General features: G+C 43.9%; 1 protein-coding gene across 2 annotated transcripts in view; it reads right to left on the bottom strand.

Annotated features, from left to right (window-relative positions):
• The window catches only part of FAM184B (family with sequence similarity 184 member B), a 132,962-nt gene that overhangs the window by 36,679 nt on the left and 78,201 nt on the right, over window positions 1-18,082 (bottom strand). For both annotated transcript variants that reach the window (XR_013367244.1, XM_077876774.1), the window contains exons 6-7: window positions 9,297-9,407; window positions 5,286-5,393 (exon numbers count right to left, since the gene is read on the bottom strand). Coding sequence is in view for 1 of the 2 variants with exons in the window: in XM_077876774.1 (XP_077732900.1) it covers window positions 5,286-5,393; window positions 9,297-9,407 (219 nt within the window). In the remaining variant the exon portion in view is untranslated. The remainder of the gene's footprint in view (window positions 1-5,285; window positions 5,394-9,296; window positions 9,408-18,082) is intronic.

Raw genomic sequence — 18,082 nt, 5'->3', positions numbered from 1 at the left:
GATTACAGGGGACTGTAATAGATACTATAAAGTCACCTTACATTTACAGGATCTTAAACAGTTTTGAAAAGTGCCTTCATATGCATTCTTCTGTTCATTACCACACATCTCTGGGTGTGGAGCCAAGTAGGGATTATCGCCGCCACTTTACAAAAGAGAAGCAGTATAGTGTCAAGGTTTGGAGAATGGGTCTCAATTTCCCTATCTGTAAAATGAGAACAATAATGACACTTGTCTATCAGGGTTGCTGTGGGGCTGTGTAAAGTACTATGTTCTTGGCACACTGTCAGGGCCTTGTCTGTGTTTGCTACTCAGAGTAATAAGGAAACTGATCTCAGTATTTAGACATGGCTGAGGTCCCCAAACGAGTCTGGGGGAAAGCCGGGGTAGAACCCGTGTCTTAACCCTCAGGCCGGAGCTGTTGTCCACCCTATCCTGTCTTCCCAACTTCAGCAAATCTCAGCCTGATTCTCAGCCGAGAATCTCTCCACAGAGTAAATCTTTAGGGCAGCCTACCTTGTTCCATGTCAGATAGGATCGGACCCCTCTACTCACACCACACAGAGGGTACACTGCAGTTGTTTGAGGGCTTAGGGATTATTTGCCCACTCCCAGGACAGCTGACACTCTTGGCTTCATATGATCCACCAGGTCTGCTACATGGTAACAGCTGCCCAGCACACTGCACAGGACCTCCTGGGAGCCAAGGACACTTCTCAGGCCTGGGAGAGCTTCAGAGTACCCCCTCCACCCCGTTTCTCTTCCTACAGGCCTTGGGGATTCCACCTTGGGGCCTTTCCCTGTGCTCCTTCCCCCTGCCCAGTCCCTTCCTGGCGAAGTCCTCAACTTTCAGTGTCCAGGCAGATGGTGGCAGGTGTCACTCCTCTGTGGACCTTCCTGGACTCCCCTGAGCAGAAGCCTGCCTCTCCCATATTGGCTGCAAAGAATCTCTCTGCCATTATTACAGTATTTATTGTACCAGCTTATTATTTAAGTAAATACTTTCCCCCCCACTAGAAATGGAATTCTCCAAGGACCCAGCTTGGGGTTTATTTATCCCAGCATCCAGCCCCCATGCCCTGCATAGACACCACATGTAAATATTTGTTGAGGCTAAAAGACTTGAAACATAACGACTGCAAATGACTCTCCTTTTTCTTCTGGAGGGATACAAGCATGAGAATCTGTGCAAACTTTCCTCCTTTTCTGCCCTAGTTCACTGTGACCCAGGCACCAGAGGAGCCTACCAGAAAAAAGTTTTCCTTCAGAATTACTAAGACTGACATGGCTTCCTGAAAACCAATGAATAAAACTATGTATCTAAGAGAATCAAAGAGATTTGAAATGAGAGATCAGGACAAAAGGTTCAGCAAAGTCCCCAGCTAACCCTGCCAGGGGACAGAGCCACACCCATATTTGGCAACTGTACAATCTGGGAGTGGAGTGAAAACAGCTCCGCTCTCAACTGATGTTATTATTTATATCTCTCTTGACTCACCACAGTTCTTTGGCAGAAGAGCCAAGGGCCTAAATCAATACTCCTGAGTCATGAACAAACTTAAATTTTATAGCCCCTTGTCACTCCCTGTGTAGTGCCAGCTATGACTGCACTACAGGGGACTACTCACACATCTTCTACACCAGCCCGAAAAATTCTCTAGGACTTCATATCTCTAGGGCCTAAGCCAAGCTTCAACTCACTTGGCTGGCATATAGTTGGCTTGCCAAAAATATTTGAACTAAATTCCAAATTTTCTCTGATTGGTCATGTTGAGAAAGTTTTATATTGCACTGTGTTGGCCACGTTGTGGGGAAACAGGCACTCACATGTGCTGCCATTGGGTGTGTGCACTGGGACGTCATTGATGGAAGGCAATGTCATCTAACTATCAAAGTTAAAAACGCACGTGCCCCTGGACCCAGAAAATTCTACAATCATGAGTTAGCATCCACCAAGCATTTACACATGCTGGGTACTTTCTGACACTGTACATATATGAATTCATATGAATTCATTTAATCCTCACAAAAGCCCTCTGAAGTAGATGGTATCATTGCCCCAATTTTACAGATGAAGAAGATCTAGTAAAGAGCCTTTAAAGCCCAGGCATCTGGTTTAGGGTGAGCTTGCCTAACTGCTATACTACACTATATCCCTCTACAGAGCTAGCCGCCGAAGTACTATCCGTAATGGAGAAAACCTACTTAAATATCTATCACAAGGGAAAAGTTAAATACATTACAGTTTTTCTGGACAAGGGGATACTAGGCAGTTTTTCTTTAAAAAAAAATGAGGTTGATATGGAATTGTACTGATCTCCAAGCTATGAAAATTTAAGGTAGAAAAAGTAGAGCACAGGAGGGTATGCTACCATTTGTAGAAAAAATAATATATTCATAATTATGCTTGCCTATGCATGGTATATAGCTCTGAGCAGATACACAAGAGATAAAACAAAACAGACAGGAAACTAGAGAGAGGAGGACTGCTTTCCACTGTGTACCTTTATATACACTCATGGATTAATGATTTGAAAAGAAAACAATTTAAAAGAACAAACCATACCTGCAAAGCACATAATAGTTGCCTAGGAGAAAGCACAGCACCAGATGTTTAATTCTATTACTAAATGTCCACCCAGTTTTAAAGCTGTTGGTTTATGAATGCTTCTCTCTTCCAGAACCTAGCTCAAAGGCTGGCACCTCCTAGTTATTCCACAAATCACTGTGGAATGAATAAATGACACACATGCAGAGTTGAATCAAATGGAACTGATGTTCACTGAGGTTCCAAGTGCAGTTCTATGTATGAGGGGTGTGTACAGCTCTTTAGAAACCAGGTTCATGAGAGATGATGTTCTAGACCAAGAAGGGCAGGAGGAGAGCCAAATTTCAGGGTGAACCAACACATGGTTGTCAACATGCACTAGTATTTTGAACTACTTCAGGACTCTTAGCTACAGTAGTGGTTCTCAACTGGAGGCAATTTTGTTCCCAGGAGACATTGGACAACATCTGGGAGACATTGGGGAAATGCTACTGGCATTTGGTAGGTAGTGGCTGGGGACAAGGCAGAGAAATCCTGAGTTGTCATAACAGCTCTGGCGCTTATTCTTCTGCCCTGGAATATACCTAGAACTTCTACATGTGTGTATTCTCCCCTGAAAATACAGCCAATGCACAATCTTCCTGAGCTTATCAACCTTATTTTCACTGGAATCTCATCGCTCAGGAGCCCAGCCAACTCTGTACCATCTTCCTGCCACAGTCACCTTGAGGAGCTGAGAAATATTGGAATATTTGGGGACAATCTTTCCGAGAAATCTCACAGGGTGCTGGTGGAAAGTCCAGCTGTCCCCCGGGCCAGTTCTTCCAGAAGAATGCCAGCTCATGAGGCTGGGTCTTGAGAAACTGAGGGAGAATGAAAACACCTGCATATTTCTCAGGCAGACCCCATCAGAAAGGATGCAGTGCCCAGATCAGGAAGGACCAGCGCCATCGAGGAAGGTGTGTCTGCTCCACTGGCCTTCACCTGCAGGCATATGTGGGAGCCACGAGGGCTGCTCCAGCATTCTCCCCCAGGCTGCGTGTCAGAGGGGGAAACACAGGGTGTCCTGGCTGCCTGTCCCAACCCCAACGCAGAGTTGAGGTCTGTTTTATCTGGGAGGCATCCTGGACATGTGTCGATACTCTCACAAGGAGAGTGGGGGATCAGAGACACGGAGCCAATGGTTCTGTCCTGTCTTGGCTGCTCATATGCCTGTGACCATGGGGCAAGCCACCCAAATTCTCTGGCCTTCAGTTTCTTCCTCTGTAAAATCAGTGCCTTACAGAGTCATTGCAAAACTACAAAGCGGTTATAGATGGGGGCTATGGCTAGAACCAACCAAGCCTCATACAAATGCTATCATTCAAATCCATATCCATCAGGTTTTTGGCTCATTTTTACCCCGGTGAATATGTCGTTAAGTATGGGCTATGCCATGGGGCTGCTGGCAGGACCAGGGCTCAAGCTCTGGAAGTCTGGGGTCAAGGGAGAGAAACTGCGATTCCTATAGACACTCAGGCACATGGATATTGTGAATAAGAGATGGGTGAGGATGAAGCAATGAGATTCAGACTTGCTTACGTGTGTCTTCCCGACCGGAGCTGGGCTGAAAATTCGGGACAGTAATCAAATCAAATTTTTCAGATGGTGGGCTTTTGATGGCTCCTGGTGCAAAGGTTAATAGGGAATGCTGAACCAAGAGAGTCATTCAAGCCAGGACACTCAAACACCAACGTCACGGGAGTTATTTACGTGTTTGACATCATGCAACAAATGTCAAACAAGTGCTTACGTTCTGCACTAAATTGTGGCCCCGGAAAGATATACTCAAGTCCTAGCCCCCAATTCCTATTAATGGGACCTTATTTGTATATAAGCTTTGGTGGATATAATTAGTTGAGATGAAGTCATAGTGGATTCGAGTGGACCCCACGCAAGGGTCCTGGTGTCCGTAGAAGAATGCCATATGAAGACCCAGAGGCACAGACACAGGGCAGAAGGCCACAGGGGGACGGAGGCAGGGCTTGAAGCATCTGCAAACCATAGAACACCCCAGACTGCCAGCAGCCATCAGGAGCTGGTAGACAGGCATGCAGGAGACTCTCCCTCAGAGCCTCCAGAAGGAACCAACCTTGCTGACACCTTGACTTGGGCCGTCTAGCCTCCAAAACTGTGAGACAACCCATTTCTGTGGTTTAAGCCACCAAGTGTGTGGTAATTCATTATGGCGGCCCCAGGGAAGTAAAACAGCTTATCAGGAGCCGACAAAAGACCGCCAGGAACCAGCTTCGGCCCTGCAGTGGTGTCCCTACAAGGGCAGCCTCATGGGAAGGGCTAGTGTGACCGTAACGGACACCTCAGACGCCGGGCGAGGCGGCCGGGGGGTTATTACGATGCTTCCTGCTGGGCGGAACCGAAGGCCGCCTCTGGGCGAGCGCCCTTTTATCTGCCAGGCAAGCTGCTCTCAGACAGGGAGAGAAGATTGCATCTGACAAGCCTTGTTCTTTTTCAAACCACACGGATAATTACTCAGAACTCTATTTTCTTCATGGTTTTTGCAAATGGATTTTGTGGTTTGGTGTGTGTTTTTTTTTTTTTTCAGGCATTTTGGCAGCTCTGGGGGCAGGGGGCAATGAAAGAACCCATTAATGCCAGCATGTGTCACTGGGATGATGAAGTGCTGAGAGAAGAGAAATATCCTAATTAAAGCAGAAAAAAAAAAAAAAAAAGAGGTTACCTGGGTCTCTAAAATGCTGCAATGCTGGCAGTCCAATTCCTGGGGCCTTTCTTTGCCTCTTCCGGGTCGTACCTTATTCTGTTGGATAAATTCTTCCAATCTTAAAACCTAAAATAGAAGAAAACAAACACTTAGTAATGAGACAAAGTCCCATCTCCTGATAGGGTCATTAATCCGGGAAACCATTCTCCTGGGTGAATTGGTTCTGGGGATACTGCCCCATTAGACAACTTGTAAAGATGTTTCTGGAAAGGCCATTTCTAATTGGCTGGTTGCTTCTTCCTAAAAAAGATGAACATGGCAGGTTTATAGTACTCTATACTTCCCTTTAAATTATGTATATAAATACATTCATACAGGAGCTGTAGGGAGGTTTTCATTGGTTTTCATATCATTTCTGAAAGGTCACTCTATTTCTTTTTTTAAAAAGTTAGTTGGTAAGGAATAGCAATAATATTTAAGAATTATACCAAAGAAAGGTGGCTAAAAGATGCTATTAAATCATATAGCCCTAATTATGATGATTATTGTTAGCCAATTAATTATATAGAGTATTTGATTAAACAAACTGGCTTCTAGAGTAAAGAAGAACAAGGTGTTCTAACTCAGATGTTGCTAACAAATCTTTGTGGGGGGGCATCTGGGTGGCTCAGTGGTTGAATGTCTGCCTTTGGCTCAGATTGTGATCCCGAGGTCCTGGGATCCAGTCCTGCATCAGGGTCCCCCACGGGAAGCCTGCTTCTCCCTCTGCCTCAGCCCCTGCCTCTCTCTGTGTCTCTCATGAATAAATAAATAAAATCTTAAAAAAAAATCTTTGTAGGAAACTTAATACTTCTCAGGCCCTATGCCAGGTATGAGAACGTAAGAGAGGGGGACAGAGCAAGAAGGTAAGAGAAAAAAATATAGCCCATGCTCCCAGGAGCTGTCATTTTATGGAGAAGGCAGACACATGGTTATAATCATAGAAACATTCAGAAGACAAAATAATAATAGTATCATTAATGATGTGTTTGCTCTGCCAGGCACAGACCTAAGTATTTTACAGTATAAACTCTTAATCCTCACAACAACTACTATGAGACACAAATTACTACAGAGAAATTACAGCAAAACACTCTGCCCAGGGGAGTCTGGGGCAGCTTTTGGGGCAGTGAAGGATGAATAGGAGTCCATCAGTGGAGAGGGTGAGAATGAACATTCCAGGCAGTAGGAACAGCAGGTGCAATGGCAGAGAAGTGGGTGGGAGGAAACAGAGTCCAGGGGGGTAGTGGTGGGAATTAGGTTAGGCCCCAATTATGAAAAACATGGAAATTAAAGATCTGGGGGAAGAAGTAGTGGGGCCTTGAGCAGATTTGGGTTTTAGAAGGCTAGTTCTGGAATTAGCTGGTGCAGGGAGAATGTGAAGGCAGGGAGATACAGGCCAAGGCTCTTGCAAGACCCTAGGGAACATCAGAGAAGAATAAGATTATGAAAATATTTATCCTGCATCTTGCTAAGGCTTATGAAATAGTCAAAGGAGTCCTATGCAATTGTTTATGTAACATCTACAAGAGGTAAAGAAAAAGAGTCTAGGTGAGCCATCCTGGAGGTCTGATAAAGAGAGGGGGGTACCGAGGCCTTCAGTGGTAGGACCCACAGGACGTAACAACTGACTGGATGAGACAATGGGAAAGGGTGGGGGCTCCAGGTGAAGAAGGAGGAGCAGGAGAGGAGGAGGAGTTCAGGGCTGACTCTTCCATTTCTAGCTTTGTTTAGCGGGAGCACAGATGATGTCACCACTAGCATGGTGGGAGAAGTGAAGGATGAAGAGCAGGCCTGAGGTGCTCTGTCAAGGTCAGCCTCTGGGCTGTGCCAGCCACCTGCAGATACTCAGGTCCTAAATGGTCTTCGGTCATCAAAGATGCTGCATACTGTGCTTGAGGGAGTATTAGCATAATGGTTAAGAGTGGGGACTTCAGAGCCGTGTTATCCCGGTTAGTTTCCTGGATAGTAGTATCCCGCTACTCATTACCTGTGTGGCTTTGAGGAAGTTATTTAGCTTCTCTGTGCCTCAGTTTACTCATCTGTAAACCAGGGATAAGAAGAGCACCCACCTTGTACAATGGTGGTGAGGATTAAATGTTAATATATATAAGCAGCTTTAGATAGTACCTTAATAGCAGGCAACAAAATTCACCACTGAAAGGGGTTGTCAGGGGCATTCAGAGAAATAGTCATAGGCAGGGGACCCCTGTGTCCCATGTCTGAACATGACTGGGCTGGTCCCACACACCTATGTGAAGCCTCCTTAAGCTCTGCAGAGCAGCATAGCCCAGATCCAATGTGAAAATCAGCAGTGCAACTCAACAGGGAGGGAGCAAGAGGGGGAGAGAAATGGGCATCTTTCCTGGGCCACCACCTTGGGCTGAGGTGGAGCAGAAGCCTCTGGAGCACAGACTTTCCACCAGGACCTCTCCTCCAGAGCCCCTGATATACCAAGTCCAAGGCACGGCATGCCCACCTTTTAGAAAAATGATCGCTTGTGACATAGAAGAAAAGGTTGGAGGAAAGCATAATGTGTACACGTGTCATTCAGCTGAAGGGATAACATATCATAAATACAGCTGCCACCTCCAAGCTTCGCCCACCACCCTCTCTCCCTTCTAGAAACAACCACCGGTTCAGAATTTTCTGTAATTCTCCAGCATGTCTCCAGACTGAACTCCATTATGTATTCCTAAGCAATCCATACTGTTTTGCACACGGCTTCTAGATTCTTTATGATCTTATTTATCTATTCATGGGAGACACACACAGAGAGAGAGGCAGAGACATAGAAAGAAGGAGAACCAGGCTCCCACAAGGAGCCCGCTGTGGGACTCCATCCCAGGACCCCAGGATCACACCCTGAGCCAAAGGCAAACGCTCAATGGCTGAGCCACCCAGGCATCCCGGCTTTTAGATTCTTAAAAGCTCCCCCAGGAAGTTGTGGTGCTCGGTCAGGGCTGAGGAACCAATTTCATGGGCTCCTGAAGGGATGGTGGACTCAGGACTCATCTGGAAGGTGTGAAGGAGGGCAGGGGAAGCAAGGAAAATGCTTTACATTTTTGTGTGTGGGGGGGTTCTAATTAGGCTCAAGAATGAAGCCTGTTTCCAATCCTTCCCATGAGTTCCCTCCATATAATGGTCAACAGGTCTTTTAAACTTTGACGTTGGGTGGTAGGTGGTCTGGACAGGTGAACCCACATGGCAAACTGTGATGTTCAGCTGGCCTACGGGCATTCTCTTCCTCCCTTGCCTGCCTCCACTCTGCCTTCCCAGGCTGGCCTCATGACACAGATGTTACCAATGGGAAGAGGAGTCAGTGGGAGCCCTCTGGGAGGGCTTGTGGTTTCCTGATGAAGTGTGCAGGCCTAGACATCACCGCCCCTCCCTGCTTTCTGGTGTAAATTTGGACCTGACAACAGAGTGATGACAGTCATTTTCCAAGCCTGGGGGAATCTGAGCTGACTTCTCCATTAGATGCAGCAGGCACAGGGCCTAGGGCCCACAGTACTTTTAGAAGCTATGACAATATCTGAATTTCTTTTAAAGTCAGAAGGTAAAAATGCAGCTTGGTTATATTATTTTTTATACCAATAAAATATAATTTTAATATTTTTTTCAATAGAGGAAGGAGCCCCATGAAGTCAAAAGCAGCAAATACCCAGGAAAGTGAGGACATAGCCCAGGGGGAGAAGAGACTGTGGGAATCTCAAATATACTAGGCCTGATATCATCATTTAGCCACAGAATCAGCCCCAGCAGCCTGCTGCCTCCTTCTTTTATGTGAGACATTAAACGCCTCTTTGTTAAAACTCCATAAATCAGGCTCTCTGCTACTCAAAGCTAAATTTATGCCCCTTGAGACAGATTTCTTGTCAGGCTGAAATCCTTTCCTTTCTTCCATGGATGCGGAATGTTTGGAAGTCAGGCCAGTTTTCTGAGATTCCTGGCAACTCAGTTAACCAAGACTCGTAATTCAGAATTTACCTCGAGCAGAGAATTCTGGAGCTTCACATTTAGGGCTGCTTTCTCTTCTTCCAGCTGCTTGATTTCATTTTCTGACTTCTTTTTCACTTCCTCCAACTGTGCTTCTACTTCCTAAATGATGATTAGAAGAGTTATTCATACAAGGTATGAATGCATAGACAGAACATGTACATATTCATACCCTGCCTTATCCCAAAGGGATTCAAAGAAGCTTACAACAAAGATCACAGGATACAAAATTAATATACAGAAATCCATTGCATCTCTATACAGTAATAATAAGGCAGTGGAAAGAGGAATTAAGAAAACAATCCCATTTACAATTGCACCAAAAAGAATAAAATACCTAGGAATAAAGTTTACCAAGGAAGTGAAAGACTTCTACTCTGAAAACTATAAAACATTGATGAAAGAAACTGAAGACAACACAAACAAATGGAAAGATAGTTCACGTTCACAGATCGGAAGAACAAATATTGTTAACATGTTCATACTACCAAAGCAATCTACACATTTAATGCAATCCCTATCAAAATATCAGTAGCACTTTTCACAAAACTAGAACAAATAATCCTAAAGTTTGTAATTTGTATAGAACCACAAAAGACCCCAAATAGCCAACGTTATTTTGAAAAAGAATAAAACTAGAGGTATCACAATTCCATATTTCAAGATAAACTACAAAGCTGTAGTAATCAAGACAGTATGGTACTGGCACAAAAAGACACATAGATCAGTGAACAGAATAGAAAGCCCAGAAATAAGCCCACAATTATATGCCCAATTAATCCTTGACAAAGGAATCAAGAATATACAATGGGAAAAAGACCGTTTCTTCAACCAGTGGTGTTGGGAAAACTGGACAGCTACATGCAAAAGAATAAAACTAGACCACTTTCTTATGCCATACAAAAAATAAATTAAAAATGGATTAAATACCTAAATGTAAGACCTGAAGCCATAAACATCCTAGAAGAGAATAAAGGCAGTAATTTCTCTGACATTAACCATAACAAAATTTTTCTAGATTTGCCTCCTAAGGCAAGAGAAAAAAGAAAAGCAAAAATAAACTACTGGGACTACATCAAAATAAAAAGCTTCTGCAAAGGAAATAATCAACAAAACTAAAAGACAATCTACTGAATAGGAGAAGATACTTGCAAATGACATATCCAATGAAGGGTTGGAATCCAAAATAAATAAAGAACATACAACTCAGAGTGCCAGGCTGGTTCAGTCTGTAGAGTGTGTGACTCTTGACCTTGGGGTTGTAAGTTCGAGTGTCTCAGTGAGTGTAGAGATTACTTACAAATAAAATCGTTAAAAAAAATAAACATACAACACCAAAAGAACAAATAATCCATTTAAAAATGGGCAGAAGACATGAACAGATATTTCTCCAAAGAAGACATCCAGATGACCAACAGACACATGAAAAGATGCTCCACACTGCTTGTCATCGGGGAAATGCAAATCAAAACCACAATGAGGTATCACCTCATACCTGTCAAAACCTGTCAACAACACAAGAAACAGCAAGTGTTGGCAAGGATATGGAGAAAAATGAACCTCTGTGTACCATTGGTGGTAATGTGAAGTGAAGTCACGATGCAAAACAGCAAGGAGATCCTCAAAACTTTAAAAATAGAATTACTATATGATTCAGTAATTAGACTATTGGATATATACCCAAAGAATACAAAAACGCTGGTTCAAAGGGATACATGCATCCCTGTGTTTATAGTAACATTATTTAAAATAGCCAAGTTATGGAAACACCCCATGTGTCCATTGACAGATGAATGGATAAAGAAGATATCAGACACACACACACACACACACACACCCACATGCACACACACAGGAATACTACTCAGTCATAAAAAAGAATGAAATCTTGCTATTTGCAGCAATATGGATGGATCTAGAGAGTATAATGTTAAGTGAAATAAGTCCGACTTAGAAAGACAAATACCATATGATTTTACTCACATGTGGAATTTAAGAAACAAAACAAACATACAGAGAAAAAAAGAGACAAATCAAAAAACAGACTCTTAACTACAGGGAACAAACAGATGGTTACTGGAGGGGAGGTGAGTGGGAAAGAATGTACTTATCATGATGAGCATTGAGTAATGTAAAGAATTGTTGAATCAGTATATTGTACACCTGAAACTAATATAACACTGTATGTTAACTATACTGAAATTAATTTTTTTAAAAATGATTGATTAATAATTTAAAAAGTCACTGGAATGAGTAAGTCTAGAGTAAGTAGCATTTTATATAAACCATTACTTCATTCTTGGCACTGACTTCTGTATCTCAGCTTTTATATTATTTAAAGGAAATAACTGTACAGTTATTAAATTCGACTTCAAGTTAAAAAAAGAAGTTTGCAATAGTCATAAAATATAAGAAAACATAAATTAGAAATACACAATAGGGTCAAAAGAAAACAAATGTTAAGATTATACCCCAAATCTGATATATATTAGGGTGGGACATGGTAGACATCTGGGTTTAGGTTTTATAGTGTCAAGTAAGAAAAGAATGCTCATTACTGACACAATTCTCAGTGTTCCATAAGTCAAGAAGCCAACTATGTTCTCAGATTCAGGGAAATACTAAAATCAGAACAAAATTTTCTTGTGGTCTTCCCAACAGTTTCCATACTTTAGTCAAAATGATGGGGCTCACGGGGTTGCTTCCTCCACGGTTCCGCACCACAGCCTGACAGCTTTACACAGAAGATCCAGATAGAGGAATGTTCTGGGGACCATACAAATGGCACAGCCTTTTAGCTGTGTGATCTTGAGCACATTTCCTACCCTCTCTATGACTCATTGTGTTCCTTCCATGCCCAGTACAGTTCTGGCTGGGTAAGGGATGGATAAATAATAAGTACTACTATTACTCTGATAGATGCCTACCATTTCCAATCTAGCTTATTTGGGGAGAAATCTTGTAAGTATCTAGAAGAGTGGATGAAATGTTCCTCTTAGTTGGCCTTTACAAGTAGATAACAGGTCACTGATTCAACAGATATTTATTGAAACTCCAGATACTTATTGAGACCTACCATTTGTCAATGTTCTCAGAGCTGGAGATAAGAAAAGACAAAACATCTACTTGCCAGGAGCTCATGTCGGCATAAAAGATGCAGCCAAGTCAATGGGTGCAATGTAGTACACGCCATTTTGGATGGCAACAAGCGCTCAGGAGAAATAACAAGGCAGGAAAAGGAGCTATGGAGGGTCGAAGGGATTGGGTTCAGTTCACATAGGTTGGCCAGACAAATCCTTGGGAGAAAGCGACTCTGGAGCAAAGGCCTGTATTAAGGAAGAAGGCTAGCCAACGAGATGTCTTGGTGTGAGAACACCGGGACCTGCACAGGCCCTGGAATGTTCTAAGGACACAGAGGAGGCCTCTGTGACTGGAGTGGAGTGACAGAGGGGGAAGAGGATGTGAGGGTAAGAGGACACGGGGAAGACCACAGGAAGCCTCATACATTATGGTAAAGATAGATCAGTAAGATGAAAGCCAACATTTGGAAGTGGAGTGATATGACTCAGCTCTAGCAAAGTCACTTGGCTTCTGTCTTGAGGACAGACTGAAGGGGGGAGGGGAAAGGCAGGGCAGCAGGCAAGCCAGTGAGGGCGCTCAGGCAGGAACCCAGGCGGGAGCTGAAGGGGGCTGGACCTGGCGACAGGCATAGAACCACAGATGTTTTCTCAGTAGACTGCTAGCATCTTGAAAAGGGAAGCGCTGAGGACAACACCAAGGTTTCTAACTCAAGCAGGGGGACGATGGTGCTGCCATTAACACAGATGAGGAAGACAGAAGAAGAAGCAGGTTGGTGGACAGCAGGAGGAGCTCGTTGGGGACATGCTGAGTTTGAGACCTCTGTTAGGTGTCCTGTGTGCAGGTGGACACATGGGTCTGGAAATCAGGAGAGAGTTCTGGATTACAGATATGCATCTGGGAGTCATCAGCATATAGAACATATTAAGCTACATGTTTGGATGAAAAAAGCTAGAGAAAATAAAGGAATACAGGAGAGATTCAAAAACAGAGAGCCCTGGGACACTCCAGTATTTTTGTGAAGCTGAGGTTATGTGCAGCTCTGGTCTTCTGTGCTGTCAATTGATTACAGACCTTTCGGCTCCCACGGCAAGCAAATGGAATAATAATAGCAGCTGACACTTACTGAGTGCCTACCGTTTGCCAGGTCCTTTATACAAATACTCACTTTGATCCCTCTGAAAATCCTATTAACTGAGTACTATTGTTGAAATTCCTTACATAACAAAGAAATGAAGCTTAAAGAGGTTAAATGACTTGCTCAAGGTTATGCAGCCAGTAAGCGGAGAAGTCAAGATTTGAACTCAGCAAGGCTGACTGCTTGGCTGCACGACTTCTCTGCCGTCCTAAGGGAAATGGGGCATCCAGTTCAAACACCTGACTGAAAAGTCTTCCCACCTTTGTGACAGCAAAGTTGAGGGAGGCCCCACGGACAGGCCCCAGATGCAAAGCAGGGTGAAGAAGTTGGAAGCCCAGCCTTCAGGAACTAAAGCCTTGTTCTGTTTCCAAGGAGTGAGAAGCACTTTAGCTGACATGGGAATGTGGGGGGTAAAGGCTTGTGTGATGGGTGATGATCTGAGATTAAATGGAAACCTGTCATTCACTCATTCAACCAATCAATATTAATTGAGTATTTATTATATTCTGAGTATTGAAGGAGCTAGGGATACAGTGACTGTGTGCTGGTCAATGTTAAGCAACTGGCTTCCTATCAATCAATAAATCAATCAAATTGATTTGTAGCATTTGTTGATTTCCATGGTCTAAGTGCTCCTACTGTGGCTGATTTCAAACTACTACCATGATCTCTCTGAACAGAGAGTTGGGAAAAGATGTGACAACAGCCTCTCAGGAGTCAGTACAAGTTGGCTCTAACACATCACTGGATGTAGTAGTGAACAGGGTATCCCAGTGGGGAAAACAAGTAGTAAATAGGTTTTCATTATAATGAAATACAGTGACAGCTATGCTAAGGTAGGTACAGGGGGTACCAGACACTAGGCCAGGCAGGGGCAGCTTCTAGAAAGACCAATATTTAAACCAAGACCAATAGGATCAGTAGAAACTAGACAAAATGACACAGGTCAATTTGGGAGTTGGTGGGGGGAGGGTTCCCTGTCAAAGGGGAGCTAGGCATTAAGGCCAAGAAGGGAAAGAATATCAAATGAATGATGAAAGGCTGGAGGACAGAATTGAACAGAGGAGTGGTATGGGATGAAACCAGAGAGGCAGACAGGAGTCCAACCATGTAGAGTCTTAAAAACCACATGAAGGAATTTGAACTACACTGTGAAGATGATAGGGGGCCTTTGGAGAGTTTGAAACCCAGGCTGAGTTCTCAGAAGATCCCCTTGGAATGGAGACTGGATTCAAGGAAGTATGAAGAGGGGACACAGGGAGACCAGTAAGGAGATCACTGCACAATCCAGCTAGAAATGGTGGGTGACCAACGTGCTACCACCAAAGACAGAGGGAACTGGATATATTCCAGGGCCATCAAAGAAGTGGACAAATGGTTTGATAACTAATTGAATGTGACACATGAAGAAGAAGTCATGTCTGACTTGAGCATCTAAAGAGATGCTGCTACTGATCACCCGGAGGACACCCTTACACTTTCTGTGGGGGCAAGTCCAGGTCAGGCCTGTGGCCCTGGGCTCAGTCACTTAAAAAAAAGAGGGGTGCAATTAGACTGTAAGGTCACATGAGGTGGACACTGAGCATGGGTACAGTCTCTTCAGTAAATCTATGATCCCTTTTGCAGGACTTGTTGTTTGGAGAGTTCATTTGCTAAAAATGATATCTACATTATCCTTTTGTCTCCCAAACCATCAGAAATGAACCCATCCTCTCAGCAAAATTCTGATGTTTTTATTTCATTGATTAGCTTCTCAGTCACCAGTCACTGAAACTTTTGTTGAACAAAAGTTTCGTTAAACATACCTCCTGGTAGAGACACTCATTAACTCTGCCAAAGCATGCTCACTGTCATGACAGTATAGACCCCTGTTAGAAAGATCCTTAGCAGAAAGCAGTGGCTATTTCTAATTTTACACAGCCTAACATCCCAGGGTTTTGTAATCAATTACAGCTTCAGCTGTTGCCTTGACAAATGGACCTAAAGTGAAAATGTCCCCACAGATGGAAATGGCTGACAGGCACACTGAGAAGAGGGAGTTCAGGAGGACATTTTGGTCATGAGCAAGGGGGAGAATGAGGCCACTTGATGATGGGGAGTCAGGGTGACCATCTCTGTGGATTTGCACACCATTGTCCCATGGCATTTCCTTCATTTTTCACAGTGGAAAACATGTCTACAAGGGTTTCTACAAGTGCTGTGCAACCATGCTCCCTTCAGGCTGGCTGTCCTGTGACAGAACGCTGTTTCCAGTGAGTCAGCCCAGGGCACCTCTGCAGCTGCAGCCAGGCCACCCGCCCCAGCCACCATCCTGCAGTCCAGTCCTCCTGCCTCTGTCGCAGTGAGGAGCATGGCATGAACAGCGTGAGTTCATTTTCAGTTTTCTGTTGTGGAACTGAAATGCCTGACTTTGAGAGTGTGGTTCAGGCCACCACTTACATTTAAAAAAAATTGACTTCTGTGTAGCATAACTTCAGGGTTATTTTGGCAAAAGAATTTCTCAAAGATAGATTTTCATTAGCCCTGAATGGATGGACTCCTCTGCCTGTGGGGCCAGACATGATGGCGTGTCAGGTAGGCATTCTGGGTGTAGACAGATTCAGATTGAAATGCCCGATCCATGCTTTGGAAAGTATGAAGATATTCCCTTCCTTCTAATTGAGAGTGACGTGAAAAATCAAGTTACTGCAGCAGTTCTGTGTCACCTGGGTTCTTCAGTGTAAGTGGAGAAGCTGGCCTTGGCTAACCTGAGCAGGAGGGAATCTTCAAGAGGCAGGTACTTGGGACTCACAGCTGGGCCAGGCCTCAGAATGGTCCTGGGTGGCTGCCAAGAGGGAGAGCCCTCCACCAGATCCTTGGTCCTGGAGTCACTGGCTGGGGGTCCACTTCCCTGAGGGATGTGGGGGACCCCAAGCCTGCCCCAGAGTGAGGTAGAGGAAGGAGAGACTGACCTTTGGGGCTTCCAGGTGGGCTGACCACCAGGCTTTTCTTCCCCTATAACTATGCTTTGGTGATGGGAATGAGGGCAGAGGTCATTCCCAAGTTGGAAATTGGGGGTGGGTGGGTAGGGATGGGAATGTGTGCCCCATCTCATGTCAGTGCAGTGCCCTAGCTCATTGGCAGAGCCAGTCCATCCATCTTTAGGGCTTGAATCCTGGCCCAGGCTCCCTCTAGGGTGTTGGGGGTGGCATTGGGTGGATGAGGCCTGGGATGAGGACACTAGTAAGACAGGGCCACTTTGATTTAAGTTTTGAGCAAATCCAACATCAATGCCAACCATCCCAGTAAGCCCATCTCTCCTGATTTCCACCAGCATACTCTTATTTTTTGCAATTGTGCTTAACACACAGAAGCAGACACTTCCTGAGGATTCCCCACTCCCAAACAGCGTTTTGGTCACTATAAAGTTCTCATCCATCCTTAGAAATAAATTCAGCAAACAACGTGCTTTTAGTTGTCATGTGCCCTCATTGCTGCCTGCAGGGAATAATGCCATGACGATGTGACTTTCCACATGGTTTGTCCTCTAATTTCCCAGTTGCATCTGGCCAGGCCGAGCAGCTGTTGTTCTGACCAGGCTCTGATTTGCTCCTTCTAGTTTGAGCACCTAACTGGGACTGCACTTGCAGCCACACTTCTGGAGACCAATCACCTGCTGATACACCAGATTTAAGAAGATCCAGAGTCTCTTAACATAACACCCCAAATATCCAGGATATAATTAAGAACATTCATCATACAAAGGACAAGAAAAATGTCATCTTAAACAAGTTAGACTATCCAAAGACCCCAAAAGCCGAGATCCTGATGGATCTTAAAGTAGCCATCATAAAAATGCTTCAACAAGCAATCAAATATCTTTGAAACAAAAGAAGAATAGTAAAGCTCAGCAAAGAAACAGAAGATACAAAGAACTAAATCGAAATGTAGAACTGGAAAAATACAATAACTGAACATTTTAAAAACACAGTAAATAGGCTCAATATAGCAGGATGGAAAGGAATCTAAAGGAGAGTCATAAAAGTGGAAGACAGAACTATAGAAATTATCTCATCAGAACAACAGAGATAAAACGACTGAAAAAAAAAAGAAAAGGAAAGGAAGAAAGAACTGAACCTGTGAAAATGTAGCAAAAACTATAGTATTTGTTAGAAGAGTAATTTCTGTTACTTTGCTTGGTGAGTACTTAGAAACGGTATCAAAAGCATGATCCATAAAAGAAAGCACTTGATAAGCTGGATTTTATCAAAGGTAAAAACTTTTGGGGGGCCTGGGTGGTGCAGTCAGGTAGGTGTCCAACTCTTGGTTTCAGCTCAGGTCATGATCTCAGGGTCGTGGGATTGGGCTCTGCACTCAGCATGGAGTCTGCTTGAGATTCTCTCCTTCACCCTTTGCCCCTCCTCCTCACTTGTGTTCCCTCTCTCTCTCTCTCTCTCTCTGATAATAAATAAATAAATCTTTTTAAACAAAGTAAAAACATTTGCCCTATTAAAGATCCTGCTAGGATCTTTCTCCTCTAAAGAAGAGGAGAACATATTTGCAAACTACGTATCTGACAAAA

The sequence above is a fragment of the Canis aureus genome, chromosome 2 (assembly GCF_053574225.1).
Source record: "Canis aureus isolate CA01 chromosome 2, VMU_Caureus_v.1.0, whole genome shotgun sequence".
In the NCBI taxonomy this organism is placed as follows: Eukaryota; Metazoa; Chordata; class Mammalia; order Carnivora; family Canidae; genus Canis; species Canis aureus.
Note: the sequence above shows the minus strand (reverse complement) of the source record. Positions and strands in the feature narration are given on the sequence as shown.